Raw genomic sequence first — 20,577 nt, 5'->3', positions numbered from 1 at the left:
TAATTCAGGAATAACTGTTGAATCCTTTTGTTCTCAGAAAACCAGACAGCTGAAAACAATACTTTTCAATTAAATAAGTGATGTTAGAAATACTTTTAACTTGATTTTAATATTATTTCTCTTGTAAAAATGTTTTTATGTGACTGTTCTTTTATGTTCTTATGTGATCTCTCCACGCCACATTATGCTCCAAAGTTTATGTTCAGCCTGCTGAGCCTATATTTAAATAAAATTAGCATGTAGTTAGATAAAGCGAGACTACATTTAGATAACATCTGAAGACGATTTAATTTTGCTGTTTCATTAAACTAATGAAGTGTAAATGACATTGTATTTTAAATAAAACATGCAACAACATTTAAAAAAGCAGAGCATGCCCTTTCCCACAATGTCCACCAGAGTGCAGTCACAGAAGAACATGTACAAGAAAAATGATGTGAAGATTTGGATAACATGATTTCTAACATGTCAAGTAGCTAAAAAAAGAAATTCTACATAATGTTGCTTTAAATGTTTAGGGATTACTTCTACATATCTATGTGCTTTAGTGAACCAGATGCATGAAAAGGCCTTATATAATACAATGCATACATTTAGATATTTAGAAATACATTTCTAAAGACATTTTGGCTCAACCATAACAAAAACATGTCATGTTGGGGCTCCTTGTGTTGATTTAGCGGGGGTAGATATTTCACTTAAGTCCAAAAAATGAATACGAATTTGTGTAACTTTCTTGTATTCCTACTCCACTAACCAAACTCATCTTATATTGTGACCATTTGGATGCCTGGGTTGGTAACCACTGGACTAACAGGCTCACATAGATGCTTCATAGCATTAATCTTAATGCTATCATAAATAATAATCAGTTGAAGGAGCCACTTCTCAGCAGAACAGTTTAACTTCTGACCCTTAAAGTACATAGTAACTGATTACACTTCTCCCACCACTGCCTGAATCTCAATACAGAGTGCTCTCACCATCCACAGAGGAGCAGGAGAGGCACAAAGCTGTGCTCATCTGCAAATAAAAGGACTTCACCTTTCTTGAGCCCAACACGCTGTTTGCATTTCTAAACGCTTATAAGAATGGGGAATGGACTGTAAGCACTACTGAGGCCTTAATGGCCAGACGGTGTGAAAAAGGTTTATATGCAGACAACAATGGAGGATGGTAATACAGAAGGTTCATACAGATCCACAAGGTGGCGTCATGTAGATTTGAGGGAATCAGCACATGTATGGGGAGGCTACTCAGTCACAGCGGTTTTCCGAGAAAACTTTAACAAGAGTTGTGTTTTATAGTTTAATGAACTGTGTGAACCTACAATGAAGCGCTGACCTTCAAAATAAAGCATTGGCGGTATATAATTATGAGTGTCAATTTGGAGTATTTTAAAAGTATCTGGATGAAACTTTTGAATCGAAAAACTTTATAAAACGTTAATTTTACTTATTTGTTGTTAAATGATAAATGTCTAATTGATCGATTGCGTGTGTGAAGTGTGGGTAAATACAGTGTAGTTACAGTAGGAGCTGCTGTGATCGCACAGGGAGATATCTTGTTTCAGGCGACCTGCCATTGGCTGATTCTGTCTCTGCTGTGTGCTGATTGGCTGCGGGGGGAACGCTCAGCATCGTCAAAGTCCGCTGACAGACCTTCATGTGCTTCAGAGGAGAGAGTGTACAGAGCGGAGCATCACCTCTCTGGAGCTGTTGATTGGATTATTATCTCTGCTTTTTTTGTATTTTTAAATGCGAAGGTAAGTGTTCTGACTCACAGATGACAGCATGTGTTTTAGTTGTGAAAACGCTCATCACTCATCTAAAGCATTTATTTTTTTATTACAGAAGCAATTAAAAGGATTCTTAACTTCACTGCAGGAGTTTAGTCACAAGAAATGGTAAGTTGTTTCTCCTTTTCCCACTTGTTTTATGTATTTATAAAGTGATGCAGATGCATGTGGCTTCATTGGGATTGCAAAGCAGAAACGTGCTTATGTTGCTTTTAATTATTGTGGGTTTTCTTCTTTAATGGCTGCTCTTTTGGGGGAGTTTTGTGCCGAGCCAGTGTTTTGAAACCCCCCAAAGTTACAGTTCATTCAAACCCAACTGTCCTTTTTTCCCAAATGCACACAACTGGGTGAATCACTTCTCCTTGTGTGAAGGCAGCCAAGGAGAACAGGGCATTTTTTAAGAGGTGCAGACTGACCACAGAGTCCCACTGAGGATGTCTCTGTATGACAGATAAGTCTCCCCCCGGGGGGCCAAATGGTTCAGCACCCACAGCTGTGATAACATCATGGCATTGTGGTGTCCTCGCTGCTCTGAGCCAAACACCAGCAGGACAGGGAGGCTCAACAAATGACAAATAACTCAATACTAGAAGAGAGTAGCTCAACTTTTGCTTTCTTTTTAATTGTATTCTTTGGTTTAGTTGAGTTTTTTTGATCGAGCCACACGCTCAGCGCTCCATCAGCTTGATTAGACAGTGTGATTCATAATTTATACATGATCATTGCGTAATTCCAAAATGTTGCTGTCATTTCCTGCTCCTTAATACTGACCAGTCAACATCCTGCGAGTTAGGGGAATCCAGAGAGGATACTGCACTCCTCCACGATCCAGCCTAACTTTGTTCAAACTTCCCCTCTAGCTTCAGGAGGCAGGGAGAGTTTTTCCCAGTGTAAAATCTGCATCCTGTTTCTCAGAGCCATGACTTTTTTTTTTTTTATTCTCTGGGATCATACTGCATGGGATGGTCTCCATAAAGCTGTTCTGAGGTTTTGTCAGGAATGCTCCACTTGTTATATGGTCATAGAGCGTGTAGTGATCTCAGCTGGTAAAAATCTTATTGGCCCAGTTGTGGAAATAACAGAGGGAACTGAGCCTCGATTGGCCACGGCATGATGGGATATGTTGGACGCCAGCCTAACTGCTCTGTAGACTGCCGCAAAAGCCCGACCATAACTTTCGGTTAGAGATGTTGTTTTTAAATAGACTCCATTGACATTCTGCCCGCACCACTAAGTCTCTGTGTCTGTCTCATTGTGTAGCTGTGTTTGGGAGATTCTGCTGACTGCCTCCGGGACCAAGTGCAGTACATGATGAGATCCCTGCAGGACCTGAAGCAGATAAGCAGGCCAAGGCCTCTGAGTGAACCATGTGTTCGGTCTTTTGCTGTAACTCGGCTCTGCAAACAGAGGGTACAGCAGGAGAGACTCACCCGTCTACGTGTGTCTGACGCCAGTGAAGCCAGCACATACGACTCTGCCTGCTGCCTGGCCAGCCCGCTGGAAGAAGAGGAAGATCACCAGGAGCACGAGCGGTTAACACGAGGCTCCCCCAGCAGTGAAAAGAGTCTGGACTTGGACTCAGGTTACTCTGAGGCTTCCTGGCAGGATGAAGGTGTGGTGCTGAGGAGGACCAGAAATGTGCGAGTCTCCTCTTCTGCCTGCCTCCGCACAAACAGAGGATCTTCTGGCCGAATCCGGCCCAAATCAACCTCAGACGCTTGCCTGGAGCGCTGGACCTCATTTGAGGCCGGTAGCCCTGAGGACTGGACCACATCTCTGCTGAGCCGCAGCAGGAACAGACAGCCTCTGGTTCTGGGGGACAACAGCTTTGCTGACCTTATAAAGAACTGGATGGACCTACCAGAGAGTCCTGAGCCAGCACAACTAAAGCCCAGTGCGGGCCGGCGCCTTGCCAAAGACATTCTGGTCAACATGCGCCGCAGACTTGCAGGGATGTCTAAAAGTGTGGAGGTGAGGCAGAGGCCAGCAGACTCCTCGAGGGTCAGCAGAGCTGCAGAGGCCCCCAAACGAATGTCCTGTCCTGTGGGGCTCCAGGCTCTCAAACCTTTCTTTCACAAGTCCCACACAGGCCTGCACCAGCTGGACAGTGACTTCCACCAGTTCACCGCACTCATGAAGACAGGCAGCCGACAACCCATCATATGCAATGACATTATTGGATACATTTAAGTGAGGCTGCAACTATGGACTGAGTCTTTAACACAAATAACAATAAGATTGTTTTATTTTCATAATTGGATTTTGTCCACCATGTTGATACATTTGGAATAAAAGTTTTTGGAATTAAAAAAAAATGTGTTTGGTTCCTAACTGAGTTTGAAAAGTGCTGAATGTAAAAATCGTACTATTAATTTTGGTTGACGTGTTTTAAGCCTCTTCTTATTACTGCGTCCAACATGGTCAGGGATGCAGTATGATGTGGCTCTTGACAGCTACAGTGACTGGGTGTGAGATCACCTGACAAAATATGTTTAGATGAATATATCTTTATGTGTATACCACTGACACCTCATCTGACCCTTTTGGAGTAAAAAAACACACAGACTCTAAAGCTTAATAAACCAATTTAATTAAAACAGGAGGTTGGGTGTGGTGTGGAGGAAGTTTGTAAACTTTAAAACAATAAGGAAAGTGAAGTCTATTAGTGAAGTACAGAGATATAACATGGTTCCTCAGAGACACATTTATTACATTGTTGTTTAGCCAATAAGGGCATTGTTTAATCACAAACCCGGCAACGCAACAAATAATATACACCCCTGAGCTGTAGATTATAATTTCAAAGAGGATTTTACACAATTCTTCAAATACAGCCAACTGGGAGAGCAGGGCATCGTAAAGATGTTTGGTTGTGAGGTTGTAGAAAAGGGAATGAAATGCACAAAAAAGCCATCTGAGGACACACGAAGGTTTCCTAGATAAGCCAAGCTTTTTCCACTCTGACCAGTTCTGGCATTTCTTCTTGGAAGGAGGGGTCTGCACGTGTGCTTGGGATCTGGATTTACAAAAGACAGCCGTGTCCAGATGGCAAGAGAGCGCCCCGGAATCGTCACAACACAGTACCTACTGTGCCAGCCGCCTGTTCTGACTGCACCCCCTCAACATCGTGCTCAGAACTGACCTGAATTAGACCTTGATACCAGGCCAGTACTGCCCCAGAAGCGCCAGCTCATCTAATCCATACGACTTGGCGAGCATCTTCACAACCTCTCAGCCCTGAGACGTAATAACTTTCTATAAACATTTCTGTCAATAACAATAAAGAAATTCCAGTTATCTATGTTTCCACTTGTGCAATCAACAGAGAAAAATGTCTTATTAAAATTTTTGGTAAATTTTGTCTAATTATTTTTTTAGGACATGGCTAATGGAGAGTACAATAGATGAGGCAGTGGAATGTTTCACTTCACATGGTCAGAGTGTGATCAACAACACAAATTGATCATGTTTTGCTAAAGTAAACATAAGCACAAACTATAATGATATGAAAGACATACATAAACACGCTGGAGCAATAATCAATCAGAAATAACAACTAAAGTAATCAAACTAACTAAACTAACGGATATGATGTCACAGGAGCGTTAGGTTTCTTTTTTCACATTGATCCACTTCCGTGTGATGCTTTGAGGTTGTGTTGAAGGCATCAGACCAGCAGGTATCTGATGGTCGGAGCATTCTCGTTGTCTTCATCTTCAGAAAATGAGGGCAACAAGTCCAGCATCTTCTTGTGTGGTGGGATGTCCGCCTTGGTCACCATCTTCACCACGTCAGACACTCTGCATATGACAGAGAGTATGAATTAAAAGCTTTAACAAATTACAAAACAGAGTAATTCCAACTAGTTTTAACGTACATCTACAATAATTTAGCTTGATGCCTTCTCATCACCAGCAAAGGACATAAAGGTCTCCTCCATTCCAGAAGACAACAAATTCTTACCATTTTCTTTTTCTTTTTATCAGCAAATCCCACAAAAAAAGACCACGATTAACAATAAATCATCCTGCAGAGTACTGTCTGTGTATCAGAACTCGACATGGATCACTCCTCTTTGAGCTAGACTGTAATAACTGCCCCAAATAGTTTTTATAAAAACAATAAATATCAATTAGCCACACTGTTGCTACATGCATCATGTTCCCACATTACAATGAACATAAGCGCTGTAGTTCATTTTAAGTCAATTATTATCAATTAGCATCTGAAGGATTGGGGCGAGGTTGAAGGATTTAAAATTTACATCAGGCTGGGAGCTGAACTGCACCGCAGGCTTGAATTTGCACAGAGAAGCACCTTCAGGAGGAACCCATGGGCTTCGGGGTAACAGTCAGAAAGTCAAAGGAACAACTGAGAGACTGAAGTGTTGGTGACAGTGGTCCTTTTGTGGAACTTTTTGAGGATAACAAAAATATATCATAACAGGAACGTTACACGTTATCTGAGTTATTAAGCTGTACATTCCGCCTCTACTGGCCCAACACAGGAAGCTTGGGGCAGGGCAACTGCACAGGAAGTGACTGGTGGAGAGGGCATTTGTCTTGTGCGGCCTGCTGTCCACATGGCCAGCCCCTCTCCCCTTGTTGCCTAATCTAACCACAACACCAACACCAGGCTGCTCCCCAGAGACGTGAGCACGAAAAACAGAAAAAGTCTCATTTGAGAGGAACATGAAGACCACGCAGCAAGTCTCAAGCAAAAGGAAGATTAAGAATCAGATATTTCAATTCACCCAGTAAATTACTGCCTCCAAACTGGCTCCGTTCAACCTGATTTATTACAGTTTTACCCTCCTCCTGTATTCAAAACATCCCCGAGGGTGCGTTTTGTGCCATGACTCAGTTCTTAAACTGATGAGGAGAGTTCACCGCACAAGACATCTGATTCATTTCAAACACCCAGAGGCCTCGAAACGTGGCTTTAAATGTGCTGCAGCGCTGAACAGGTCCAAACAGCACGGATTCTCAGATGCAGAAAGAACCTCATCCTAATTTAACTGTTTAAGCTGGTCCTCAGCAAACAGGAGGACGCGTCGAGAGGAGCGTGCTCAATCATCAAGTGCTCAGTGATGCATGCGGGTGTGTCAACAGGCTCTCTCCTCGCAGGCTCAGAGGAAACACCTCATCCTGCCATTAGCCTCAAAACAAACAAAGGGAGGCTGCATATTGTGATAGTGTGTATGGTCGCTTGCCATGTGTTGCCATGCATATGCAGATTTGCACTGTTTCTCTGATTTAACTTGACATACCTCTGCTTGTGTCTCTCTTCTTGCCCATTGTAAACGATAGCCGGTCCATAGAAAAGAGTGCAGATGGTCAACCCATATTTGTCCTGCACAAAAGCAAAGAGGCATGTTAACATTACATTAGAACAACATATTGGCATATGCCTTATAACTTTTCATGCCACGACAAGGCACAAAAAGAGACGAGAGCATCGTCTGCATGCATTATGCAGAGGTCCTATGGGAGTCTGCAGGGCCAAAGGTCTGAGGATGACCTGCCGCCTCAAACAAGTCCAGCAGTTCAGGAAAGTCTTCAGTGTCTCCACCAACAAACCAGACGTAACCCAAAAAGAAATTGCCAACTAATAATATCCCTTGTCAGTTAAATTTCTCTCCAACAGAATCAATTCACCAGAGGTCTACTCAGGGAGCAAAGGTGTGGCTGTGGAGTAATGTGCTCAGACAATTCTGTTTTTTCTGTTGACCTATATCACTGACATTATGTATCATGTGTGTATGAGACATTATGTATCATGTATCATGTGGTAGTGACTGCTCGAACTTTGTTAAGGTAGAGGATACAACAGTATGTCTCGCTCGCTGCTCGACTCTTCATTGCTTGCGTTTACACTGAGAAAGTCCACCAGACAGCTCAAATGCAACAAAGTGAAGGCAGCCAGCAGTCGCAGTATGGCTTAATTTGCATAAATAAGTGGGTCATAAACGTGCAGCGATGTCATGTCACACTCCTGTCACCTGTCCAACAATGTGAGTTAATCAATGTCAATGCAAGTAATTGTGTGAACATTTTATATGAGGCAGCTTCTTAGTCTTAAGGAAAGAAGATTTTATCCAGTTGTTTCCGATGATTTTACTCATCATAAAATCCAGGTTGTATGAATGTATGTAAAAGACTCAGAGGAAAATATTTCCAATTTTCTTAGACGATACCACCATCATGATATGGTCTTGGTATGGTAACACACTGTTCGTTGATAACTTTGTGAGGTCAAACGGCAGAGGATTTTTGTCAGGGGTAGAAGAGCACAAACTTTATCTCAGCTCAATGGAAAGTGCTAGAATTCCACGTTTAGTTTGTTTTTCTGCTGTAAAGAGCAAGAATAGCATGCATGAGTAGGCCACATGTAGATCAGTGAAAATGTTCCAAATGCTGTTCAGCAATTGCAAGAAAGTCAATGGTTCAACAGAATGACCCTCCTCCAGGATTGGTAGAATAGATTCCTGAAATTGTGAACGGTAGGTGTAAAGTGGCCAATCATTCCAAACAATGGCCATTGTGTGCACTGGAGGAAGGTGAACAGGTTTGGGGGGGGGGGGGGGGGAACATGCACAAAATATGCACTCGGTAGCACCGGGTGTGAAGAAAGTGTGTGTGTTTCCTCACTGAGAGGAATTGAGGAGGCCGTACCTTGACATACTGGCGCAGATCTCCCAAGGTCATTTCCTGCTGACCGCCGCGTCTCCCGTCAACAAGGAAGTCATCCCACAGGGTGTATTTCTTTCCTGCGAGCTGCCGATGGACACGTTACATACGTAGACACACACACACACACACACACACACACACAGACAAAGTTGACAGATGAAGTACTTCCTGCTGTGAGGGATGTGCAGAAAATGTTTGGGTCCATAACAAGAGTCCTGGACACTCACAAGACAGCAAGACTGCATTTTTCATCACTGTGTTATAAAGCAGCTGAGAACAATCAGCAGCCCCCCCCCAACAAGCCACGATGAGGTCAAGAAGGTGCTTCCTTGAATATGATGGAGCGATTCTCTTTCCTTTCTCAAGTTCCCATCTTTATTCACACAGTTTTAAATGGTCATCTCGCCCTGCTCAAAAACACATGCAGCCATGTCAGAGCAGTTCGGGAAAGATGATTTTTGAGCAGCATGAGAGAAAGTCAGAGCATGTTGCTTCTTATAAAAGCGGCATTTGTGTGAATAAGAGTGTGTCGCTCTGGGCGGTGAAATAACAACATCGGAATTTTCCAGACACCTTGCCAGATTGCACTTGAAGTGACCGTTGTTCACTTTGAGGGGCCATTTTCCTCCTTTCTGTCTTTGGACAAGACTTTGTTTTGAGTCTTCACTTGAAATCCGGCTGTTTGAAGAGGCTTTAACTGTCGAATCAAAAACAGCACACAGTCATCTGTCTATAACAGCAGCTTGTTTCTCCTCTCCTTATTTGCTGACAGATTTATGATGTGTTGCAACTTTTGCAATTATCATTAAGTTAATAAGAAGAAAATTAATCCATGGCTATTTTGATAATCGGGGTGTTTATCAGGCCTCAATTAACTAAATGTGTCCGGAGCTCTTGCACAAGAGTATACAAACAAAGTACTTAAGGCTGGCATCAAAGGTCTGGTCAGACTTTAAGATTTAGATCAAAACTTGTGCTAAGAAAAGGGGGTTATGTAGAAGACCATGTATACTAAGACCCCAAACCAACTAACTAACTAACTAACTGACTAACTAACTAACTACATAAATAAATAAATAAATAAATAAATAAATAACTAAGTTGATCGTTTTATCAGGTTAAAGACATAACTTTAAGGTCTGGAAACGGACCGTATTCACATGGCAGCTATTTTCCTCTAACATCAGAATCAGGGTGGGTAACGTGAATGCTTGCATATTGTAATGCTGCTGAGTTCCATCTTGCAAAACATATGAAGGTAGGTAATATGACAAATTGTCATCAATTTACAGCCTCCCAACAGATGAGCAATTGAAAAGATGGTAGATAGTGAAAAACAAGGGGCACATTTGACCAAATTTCCTTGCTGACATTACCGTTGGATTACATCCTGTGCGTTTCACTTTCAGGGTTTAGACACATTTCTCCAAAGGAATTTACACCGTTACAAATCATATCATATCAAAACGGCATTGTATCCAACAGTAAGTTAAGCTAGAATGTGGTTGAATGTTAGCTGTTGTCTCATGGAAGCTGATTGGTTATCAAAAACCTGTGGTTTTATCTTGAAATATGGGCCCATGTTCCTCACAATGAATGTATCTGTTGTCCTGCTAATCGATCAGGAAATAGTGAAATAATAACAATATGTCAGATTGCCCACGTTTACATGATTTGCAACCCAGAACACAGCAGTACGACATTTGAGCTTCCCATCCTGAGTGCGACGTCAGAGGAGAAGGCCACCCTGTAAGAACATAGTCTTACAGTGTTTTTTTGAATAAGATCACCCAAAAAATTAAAGAAATATGGTAGTTCTACATGAATAGTATAGAAATACAAATGCCCTGTCGCTATGTGTTATTTTGCATTAAAGGGTGACACCTCGAAGACATATTTTTCAGTCAAAAGCTGAAAAACATTTGATACATCGAGACCACATGACAAGAGAAACGTGATGAGAGTCTTGTGAGTCTCAGAGAATCTCAACAAACACACTCATTCATGGAGACAACTTCGCGAACAGTTAAGGCGACATCTCTTTATTCCTCAATCTTTACAGTCACCCTTCAGCACTGCCGTCACACTCTACACATGAGATCAGACTTTAGAGCGGATGACCCGACAGGGACTCCTCTGCTACATTATTCCTGTAGGATCGACCTTTGACCTCTAAACAAATACAGAGGCACAAAGTCCTGACAGCCAGACAGATCAATTAAAACCCCTGCAAACATAAACGCTCACTGGACAGATTGTCACATGACACCATGTGTTTACCATAAACAACATAATCCACATTTGGGGGGGAAAAAAAATCACCTGACCTGAAATGTGTCAGGATTCCTCACATGCAGAAAGACTTTCAAAATATGTCACGTTGTCAGACGACCCCGTTCGCACAGGCACTGTCTGGTGAGAGGAGCTGTGAAGATCAAAACTTGGCTCGAGATGTGAATACCAAAAACTCCAGCTAAACCTGGGTCCAATTATCTCTGCTCCAGCAGCCAAGGGGAACTTTTCGACTAGCCCTCACGACTCCCACCACTTATGGGGGTTTGGGGTTATGGAGACACACTCGAGGCATGCTTCTCCTCAAGTCAGACAGGGTGTCTAGGTCCTTTGTCCCATTTTCAAACAAAGCACGTCTTGTTTGCGAGATGCACATCTAACTCGCGGTCACGTTAGCTACTTTAGTGTTTATGCGGGACGAATTTTCAGCACAACCTCGGACTTTCCATTGAAGGAACCGAGCTTGAGCCTGAAATGCACATACAGCACAAAAGACCTTTACTTTATAGGATCTTACAAGTCATTGTCAAAGTCATTGTTGGACTTGAAAACGGACCTCCTTAAATCTGTGTTTCCGCGACCGAGTTTTTCACATGTGCTTTTGTCTGCAGGTGCTGATTTTACACAATGCAAAGCAGACATGGGGGCTATTTTTACTCTTTCCCCTCCCTTCCTCCCTCTCATATCTGTCGCACAACTCTGTTAGAAAACCTAAAGCCAATCAAAAACGGCATCGGTCCCTGTGTAGAATGACGTCAACTACTCAACACTATAGGAGGGGAGAAAAAAATAAGCAAGAATGCTGGAACCAGACTGGCTGCTGGAAACAATTACAAATGGTTTCCCACAAGCGCAGCTACAGTTTTCTTTTTTATCATGGAGCCCAGATCATAAAAAACTAAAACAGCAACTAATGAAACAGTTATCTCTGGGGAAAGAGAAGAAATGTGAGGCGGAGAGTTATTGTTTCCCTCTCAGCATGAAATCTGCTCACAAGCGATTCATTGCAGTATGTAGAGATACTTTAAATACCATAAGACACCAACTGTGCTCGATGCTGGACGCTTCAATCATAAAAAAGACCATCCAAAGAAAGAGGTACTGTTTCAGTGTTACATAACGTTTCATGTGTCCATGCAATTAAAATCGGGCATGCTTGTCCAGAGGTTAGACAGTAGGACTGCAATTTTGGAGGGTCACCTGTTATGTTGACTACAGACAGACTCACCGAGTAACATAGTGCTAACTGGTGGCTAATAGCTCGACATCCATCTTCAGTGAAGGTCAATGCATTAAAAATTACTCTTTGTAATTTGTCTGGTAGTAAACATTAAAAAAGTGTTACTGCTAAATCACAGTGACACAAAGACACAAAACAGTCCCCTACTTGACAAGTTGCTCAACCTCAGGAAAGCTGCATTAACTTATTTTATATTGGCTACAACTGCACTGTCCTATCTCACTGAGTGTCTGCAGGATCCGGAGGTCCGTTTGGACATAAAGCAGAGCCGGCAGCCGAGGTCCTGGGCGACTGAACATCGAGTTTGACATCAGAGTATGAGGATGAGACAAACGGCCACTTCACAAGCCTGAGGGGAATCAAGCCACAGTGTTAGACGTATAAGTTTATACTCTGTCTGCTCTGCAGTTGGATGACTGCCAAATCTCTCATCTGCTGTCCACATATTGTAGTCTGTATTATACATGGAGCTTTGAACTTCCCCCTAAAACATGACACAGCTGCTCTTTCCAGAAAAATAAAACAACACAATGACATTTCCAGTATTTCAACTGCTTCTCACTTCTCAGCTACACTTGTCATACAGCAGTTTGGTTTGGTTGGTGAGTTATTCTAGAAGCATTATTTATTAAATGTGTAGAAAATATCTTAACATTCCGACAGCAGTCAATAAATCAAATAGACTGACTAATAAAAAAAAAAAATCATTGTCTGTGGCTGTCGAATGCCTCCAGTAGGCCATCCAAAGGTTTTATTTGGCCTGTACGAAAAAGACTGGACAGGCTTTCTGTTTGTCTACCTACAAACAGTCTTTAACAGGGCTGGCAGAAAGCCATTAGCAGGATAGTAAAACAAGAATAGAAGGGAAAGTGCTGCCAATATTTCACAATACTAGCTAACTACCTTGACAGCGCTGAGTATTAACTTCAGACATTTTCATGGTATAAATGATGTTGTTGTTTACTTAAATTTAAGTGAGACATTAAGTAGTTGGATACGGTTAGTGGTGACAAAAATATGCTGCGCTCACAGTGAACTAGCTAACTCAGTAGCACAAAGCACACTGCCCCTTACTGAAAGAATGAGTGAGCAGCAGCTGCTAACCGACGACCACAAAGCACACAGTCCTTGAGAAAAAAAACCAAAACACAGCGGCAGCAATAAACACATTTAGCGGCTAACACTAGCACAAAGCACACAGTCCCTCAGCCCAAGAACAGAGTGCTACAGCAGCAACACACCCCTTTAATCATTAGCATTAGCACAAAGCACACACCTAAAGTAGTAAGGAGTAACTGTTGAGCCAGGTAGCCTCTTTGCACTGAGGCTATGCATTTATGAGACTTAAAAACTAGCGTTCATTTGAATTTGAGGAGTGGTTTTGGAGGGAGGAGGTGTTATTTTTTCGGTCGATACTAATTTTGCTTGCTCATACTGGTTTCTATAATCTTACAAATGCCAGCTTCAAGTCAAACTTTAACATAATTTCATATTTATGTAACAGCAACACATCATTTAATTGCTTAAAACTGTAATACTTCAATTCTTTAAACATTTGTCTCAATCATTTTTGATCATCCTCTTGTCCTGAGATAAAAGGTCACACTCGTTACGTTCTTTTAGTTTTGTACTTTTTAAAGTTAGATTATTTTTCCATCCGTGCCTTTGAGTCTGCATTATATAACACCATGCATGTCATAAACTGGCCTATTTAGATATGTAGTTCCCCAACATCTGATACGAATAACCGAAATCACTTGCTGCTTCCTCTTGTTGACAGGAAGCCTGTTGAGCTTGGCTAGTCATCCTGAAAAATCTGGATGTAGACAGTAAAAGCTTCCAGGAAAAACACGACATTAAAAATAATCTCATTATCAAATAAGCCACACATCAAACACACGCACATCCCTTCACTCTTCCTTTTTCACTGTCCTGTAACTGTAAAACAGGGCCAGATATGAACAAAGATGCAGAACATGGCTGTCACATATCATAAATCATGTCTGCTATGCAAATTCAGGGAAACGAAATGCTCTCCATATCAGAATGACCCAATTTTTATTCATGCCTAAGAAATACCTCAGCTAATTTTATCAGTCAGACATTATATAGATTCATACTGATTTGCATCCAACCCAAAGAAACCTCAATTCAAAAACAAACTTTTGGGCCTAGATGTGGGCATTGTTCAAAAAAGTCATCTCAAACTCACAAAACCTGAACATGGCAGCCTTTCTCCAGCATCTACACTTCAACTTTACAGAATTACATGATCAAAAGGTCAGAAGGCTCAGACTTCATCATAAAGTGTTATTTCCAATGAGTCAAGGCACGGTCAGAGGAATCTCTGAGAAGGCCTGAAACAAGAGTTGACCACAGTCTGGACAAAACAGATATCAAAGGATCAGAGGAAAAACCGATCAGTATCATTTTGTTCTTCAATTGAATGCTAAAGTCTTCTTTAAATATCTTGTATGTTCAAAAAGGTCTCAATTTTATGGTAAAAGTAGTTTCTATCTTAATAGAACTGGAAGTAGGCATTATCATAGTTGGGTTCTGGATCTGGAGCACAAGACCTGATACACAATAAAGTCTCCAACAAGGGCTACAGATTGATGGGACCCAAAAATAGATGCAGGCTTCGACTGCAGATATACGTGAGGGCATGGGAATGCAGTGCAGCCAGAGGAAGTTCAGCCAAGTGAAGCTGATAAGGAAGTAGAATGAAGTTAAGTCTGATTGCAAACCCCCTTTTACACAATCACGCCGGTCATTTTGCACGGGTCACTGCATGTGGAGCATAATCAAAATGTGACTTCTCAATCTTGCCCTTTAAGACAATGGAGCGTTTTTTGGAGTCAGGAAGCTGGGATCACTAGGCAAACCTCGATAAGTCCTCCTCCCTGCAGCCCGCCACAAGAAATAGCACAGCTGAGGCACGCTCCTGCCTCAGCTTCATTATCTGGCCAGAATCCCAACAGTGGAAACATTTTTACAACCCGCTGTGGCTACAGGCCTGTTTCTTCAAAGTCAGCTCTTTTCCTTCGTAGGGCTTCAAAGTGAGTTTTATAGGGGGCAGATGGAGGATCTGTGTGGTCTTTCAGATCATATTTTCATCTTAATCGCTTTTAGCTTTAATTTTGGAGACAATCTCGTAACGTTTCACTAAGACCAACCACCTGAACATACAGCGATGACTGTATGCGCTGTATATAGCAGTACAATTAGGTACGAATGAAGGTTATTTCAGATATACTGGAAAAATGCTAAATAGTGAAGAGCAGATGGGTTTGTGTCTTTTTTGCTGGTTTAAAGCAAAATGTTACTATAATAAAGTGTGACCGTGCCTTATGTAAAATGTAAAAATATTCACATATATATAATCGCTGAGTGTTGTATGAGACAGATTGTAGTAACAACAGCCTGACACAGAGATTTGGAAAAACAGGAAACAACATTCTCAAAAAAAATTAAATAAAGCCACCACTGCACTGACTGGAAACATAAGTGGACAATCAATCTCCTCTTCACCTGCACAGTATTAATATGCCTTCATTACGTCACACCTACAGCACAGAGCCAATGATCAACAGTCATCAAAGTCGCCAGAGTACTCCTGGACGATTATGAATGACAGTGTGTGTGTGTGTGTGTGTGTGTGTGTGTGTGTGTGTATGTGTGTGTGTTCATGTGTGAAAAGTGTGAAAAGTTTCTAACCCAAAAAAGTGAAAATGAGGTATACCACTGAATAAAAGATATTTTGTTATAACTGTTTGGTAACAAAACTGTGAAACAATCCTTCAATAAAATGATGATGAAACAAATCAGTCAGTGTCAGTGCTCCAATTAATGTTGCCTTCCTGTTAGATCAATAACTGCATGCCTATAGTTTATATTGAGTGTTAGTTTGAGCTAGGGCTTTGCTAAAACTGAAAAGGAACCAAGTCCCAGTGTAACTTCCCATTAGTTTTTTTTATTTAATTCAATTTTAAATAATGTCGAAAAGGTTTCTCATGGTATCATAGGAGTGTAATGCTACATCGGTGGAGTACCTAATGCTGGTGGAGAGCAGTTTAATTTAAAACTACAGGAACATGTTTGTTGATGTTTTCCTGTATGTCCTTCTTCACAAAGGGACAACAGTACTGTCATGTAAAATGTGCCCTTTGTCTGACTGGGAGTGTCATCTGCTGCCTGATCACTATTGATCACTACTCTCTTTGGGACAGCAAAGAAGAAACAGATGGCTGGGACCTCCAACTGCTCGCTCCAGCCCGCTGCAAACACCCCAGAGAATTGACAGGATGTCAGCGTTACAGCACGATGAACCAATATAACAAATAATATGTCGAAAAGTATTAAAGACATTTCATGTGTGTGACTGTAAACTCAATGTTTTCAAAGGGGACTTCTGATACACTGGAGTAGAGTGGAGGGAGAGCGGCAGCTCAGCAGCACTTCTCAGAAGAGTTTGACAGACAGACTAAAAGCAGCCCGATCCTTTTGAAAGGCTTCCATTGACGTGTAAAACAGCAAACAGGGTCTCAATGTGATTGTCTTTCAAATGAGAAGATAACAGCACTCCACCTGACTGAAAATGACCTGGAGCAGAAGGACTGAGTCAATAAAATGCTCCTCTTACAAATGGGCCACTGACATGCTGGAACCTGCAGAGACACTCACACAGCTAACGTCTCATAGTTATAAAGCAATGAATCAGCATCAAAAAGTGATGCATCTGTCGGCCCATGAGTCATGGGTGCTGTGGCCGCTTAATTAATTTTCCAACATTTCTTATTTTTGGTGAAATGATAATGCACACTGTAAAATAGACTGACGCACCGAGAAAACAAAGATGTTAATAAATAAACTCTGGTATGACAGCTAAATGAGTCGTTCCTGTACAAATAGTAAACATGATATATGTTCTTCTATAGTCTTCAAGAACACTACTCTGATTACTACATCACACTGTTCACTATTGGCACGCAGCATTGGAATTGGGACACAGCTTTTATCTCCGCAAAAGTGTCATTCACAGAGATCGATTGAACAACAACACACAGCAGCTGAAGATAAATCAGTTTCCCCTTTGTTGTGACATCCAGGCTTGTAGCATTGATTAAATGCTTAAATAACCAAAGGTCATGCTCTTTAGTTACGTGCTGTAATGCAGTATGGAATGTATTGGTCACTGGAGCAAGTTATTGATACCTGCGGATCAATATGATGTCCAGTTCTTGTCGGCACTTAAATAAGCCTTAAGCCTATCTGTTGTTGAGCACAAACAAACTGGACTGAGACACGTGACACGTCCATACAGCCCAGAGGGCTTTGACCCTTTAATGGGGCACTGACATTAGTTAGTCTAGAATGACATCAGTGCATCGACTCAGTGAAATTCACATGAAATTTACACCAATACCAATATCTCTCTGATAGGCCAACTGATGTATTGGTCTGGCCCTACTCAGTATGAAGACCTGCTCACTTTGCAGTTGTGAAAGCCTACTTTTGGCTGCAAAGATGGAAGTATAATATAGCCAATTCTGATGACAGTTTGAGCCACTCAGCTTTGCCAGAGACTGTTTGCCATTTGGTGCAATCCCCGTCTAATTCATTACATACACAAATCGAGGAAAAACCATTCATTTGCTAGTTCAGCACTGAATTAGCATAAAATCCATGACAAATGCTCATTATGAGCTATAAATAACCCTGCAGCCACGGTCTGCTGGTGTAAAGAAACTCTCTCGGTTCCTTTACGAGCACATTCACGTGGCATTTATGACCCGTGAATAGTTATTTTATTCCTATTTCCATTACAGAACCAGGACATATTTGTGTTATTATCGGTGCCTCATGTGTGATGCATACGTAAGGCAGAACTAAATACAGACCGAGAGACAGACAGTCCCACTGTGCCTTGCAGAGCAGAGGACACAATCTAAGGGCGTCATTTACCACCTGTGACTTTATTATTACAGTGACACACGCTTAGAGATTTTGTGTGTGTGTGTGTGTGTGTGTGTGTGTGTGTGTGTGTGTGTGTGTGAGGTCACCATTTCTGTGTGTGTTGGTAGAGAAAGGAAGACAGGAAAAAAAGGACGTGATAGAATACCTTTACAATTCAGAGTTAATGGGCAAATTTGTAAACTCATGACATCAGGAACAGCCCGGAAACCTGAATTTAATGTCGCTAATTACAAAACCTGCAGCCCGTCTCCTGCCAGCACCGGTGCTTTAACGAGAGAATAATAAGACAGGAGGACAGAGACCTCTAATAACTTCCACATGGTGATCTTCTGAGAAGCCGTGAGAAATGTGGTAAAAACTAAGACGGACAATGGATTACAGTCATCGCGGTGTATGTTGGTTTCTTGAGAGAGCAGGTAAATAAGCTTCTTCCAGCAATATATGGCTCTATTTACTAACGTTACGACATAATCATTTCCATCTGCTTTCAGGTTTATTGTGCCAGGCTATCTGATGAGACACATATCAACCTGCAGCTACCTAGCAAGTTTACATGCCGGTGAGAAAATCGGATTATTGGGCGGGAGCTTGTCATACCCCGGTACACTAGGTGGCGCTGTACCCATTTCAACTAGTGGTAACAGAGACACCTCCGGCTGACCTCTTTACGTCACCAGCTGCCTCGGCATTCGAGAAAGATGGCGTACGAAGATCGACACGAAGCTACATCTTTGTACATTTCGTATATGGTGTACATGATAATTACACGAACTAGGTGCACAATGGCGCTCTTTTTTGCGGTGATTTCGGAGGAAAGACGCCGCCACTGCTGTCCGTCTACTTCCGGCTCACGGCCCAGGGGAAAAAAATCTCGCGCCTGCGCAGAACGCAAAATCCGATCCGATCTGATGGAACGTATACATGCAGGAGTAATGTGACTATCAATCGAATAATCTAGGTGCTTTAATTCGACTATGAGAAATCCGATCCGGTCCGATTTTAGTCAGACTAAGGTGTATAAATGCATCTTAAAGATCCGATCATAGTCGGACTAACACAGTAATTCGGTTTTCTTGTGTGTCATGTAAACGCACTGACTGTCTCTCGTTCTAATGTTTTTTAAAGGGAACCCTGTAAAAGATCGTAAATATGTAGCCTAATTGAGCTGAGGCAAAAAGTAAGCATCCTACAATTGGCAGTAATCTAGTTAGTCACACCTGATAACGATACTCTAAACCCTTTTTTTGGTTTTGGTCTTTAATTTTTGATGTTGGAAAAACAGACAAACTTTCTTAAACCTTCTGGAGTTTCGTGCACACCTTTTAAAATATGCAATATGCAGAGACTTTAGTTGAAACCATTCAAAAATGTATAAACAGTTTTGATGCTATTTATCTGATGTGTTGCGGAGATATCCACTGAGGTTAGCATGCTAACCAGCTAGCCCCGACTCCTGCGCTAACGCTGTAAATGTCAACACTTCCCTGGTTCCCTGAGTCCGGACCGCTAACTTTGCACCTAACTGAGCTAACTTAGCTAATGGCAGCTAGAGTAAGTAGCAGTTAGTGGTTACTCTGGTACTCGGTTCGGAGTATGAATTCTACTAGACAATTCTTATACATATTGCACCGTTAACATGTAGGGAAATCTGAAGCTTTGACAAGCTTGCTGCTGGCAGTTATGATTGTGGAGCAATGACTGGACAATTTCTGGGTGGGGGAGGGGGTTTCCAAATTAGTAATTTATTCTCTCTCCTTAGTTGTTAATACTTTATTCACTGCAATTTTCGAGTGGGTTGCTCCATTAAGGTGAAAGGTCAGGGTCAGTAGTGCCTCCTGAAGCAGGTTGGGATTCACTGCCTTGCTAAAGAGAAAGATGGGCCTGTCTAAGCACAAAGCCATCCTGCCATTGTGTTTCTCATTGAACACTCTGTCCTCTGGCCTAAACATGTACGAGATGATGAGATATTGTTGAGGATAATTTGAAAGAGCTGCTAACAGAAAGAGCTTTTGGCAGTTTCATGTGGCTAAATGTGTAGCACATTGAGTTTATGAGCCATACCACATATGCCTCTTATAAATGGTTTGGATAGCTATCTTTAATCTGGCTTTTATTCAAATGATCCCCTCACTCATCTGTTCTAACCAGTCAGTCCGTGCAGTGTTACACAAATAAACAACCTTTGCACAGACATAACGTGTTGTTAACGAGACAAATGGGAAGCTAATGATCTGTGGGGAACTAAAGAGCGGCAGCAGCGGGAACAATGCAACGTAAAACAACAGATGACTTAAAAAAAAAACATAAGGTCAACCACACAATAACACCAACAACAAAAAGATCTGGAAAACAACAGAAGGCACAAGCCGCCAATGTTGATCACAGATTACTCATTATCCCGTGAGCACTATTCATGTCTGCGGCTTGGGTTACAAACTGCACAATGCAGCTCCATGCCGGAGCTCCCGCAGGAGTACTGAGGGCTGTGGATCATGTTCACCCCTCTTTCTTTGCTGGCACAGTCTGAGGAGGCCAACACAGATTTAACCACATGTGAAGTAAATCTCCCCCTTTGTTGT

The 20,577-nt window shown here is 41.8% G+C and overlaps 2 protein-coding genes across 2 annotated transcripts in view; one reads left to right on the top strand and one right to left on the bottom strand.

Annotated features, from left to right (window-relative positions):
• The first annotated feature begins 1,656 nt into the window (after positions 1 to 1,656).
• Positions 1,657 to 4,106, top strand: LOC115583776 (PAK4-inhibitor inka2-like). Its single transcript, XM_030420952.1, has 3 exons — positions 1,657 to 1,765; positions 1,854 to 1,906; positions 3,059 to 4,106. Exons 2-3 carry the CDS (start codon positions 1,904 to 1,906, stop codon positions 3,986 to 3,988), a joined length of 933 nt encoding a protein of 310 aa, XP_030276812.1. The 5' UTR covers positions 1,657 to 1,765; positions 1,854 to 1,903; the 3' UTR covers positions 3,989 to 4,106.
• A 260-nt stretch (positions 4,107 to 4,366) lies between these two features.
• uba7 (ubiquitin-like modifier activating enzyme 7) overlaps positions 4,367 to 20,577 on the bottom strand; it is a 38,443-nt gene continuing 22,232 nt past the window's right edge. The window contains exons 22-24 of the mRNA XM_030420951.1: positions 8,473 to 8,574; positions 7,068 to 7,150; positions 4,367 to 5,598 (exon numbers count right to left, since the gene is read on the bottom strand). Of these exons, the coding sequence (XP_030276811.1) occupies positions 5,466 to 5,598; positions 7,068 to 7,150; positions 8,473 to 8,574 (318 nt within the window). The 3' untranslated portion in view covers positions 4,367 to 5,465. The remainder of the gene's footprint in view (positions 5,599 to 7,067; positions 7,151 to 8,472; positions 8,575 to 20,577) is intronic.

The sequence above is a fragment of the Sparus aurata genome, chromosome 6, assembly GCF_900880675.1.
Source record: "Sparus aurata chromosome 6, fSpaAur1.1, whole genome shotgun sequence".
NCBI classification, from domain to species: domain Eukaryota; kingdom Metazoa; phylum Chordata; class Actinopteri; order Spariformes; family Sparidae; genus Sparus; species Sparus aurata.
Note: the sequence above shows the minus strand (reverse complement) of the source record. Positions and strands in the feature narration are given on the sequence as shown.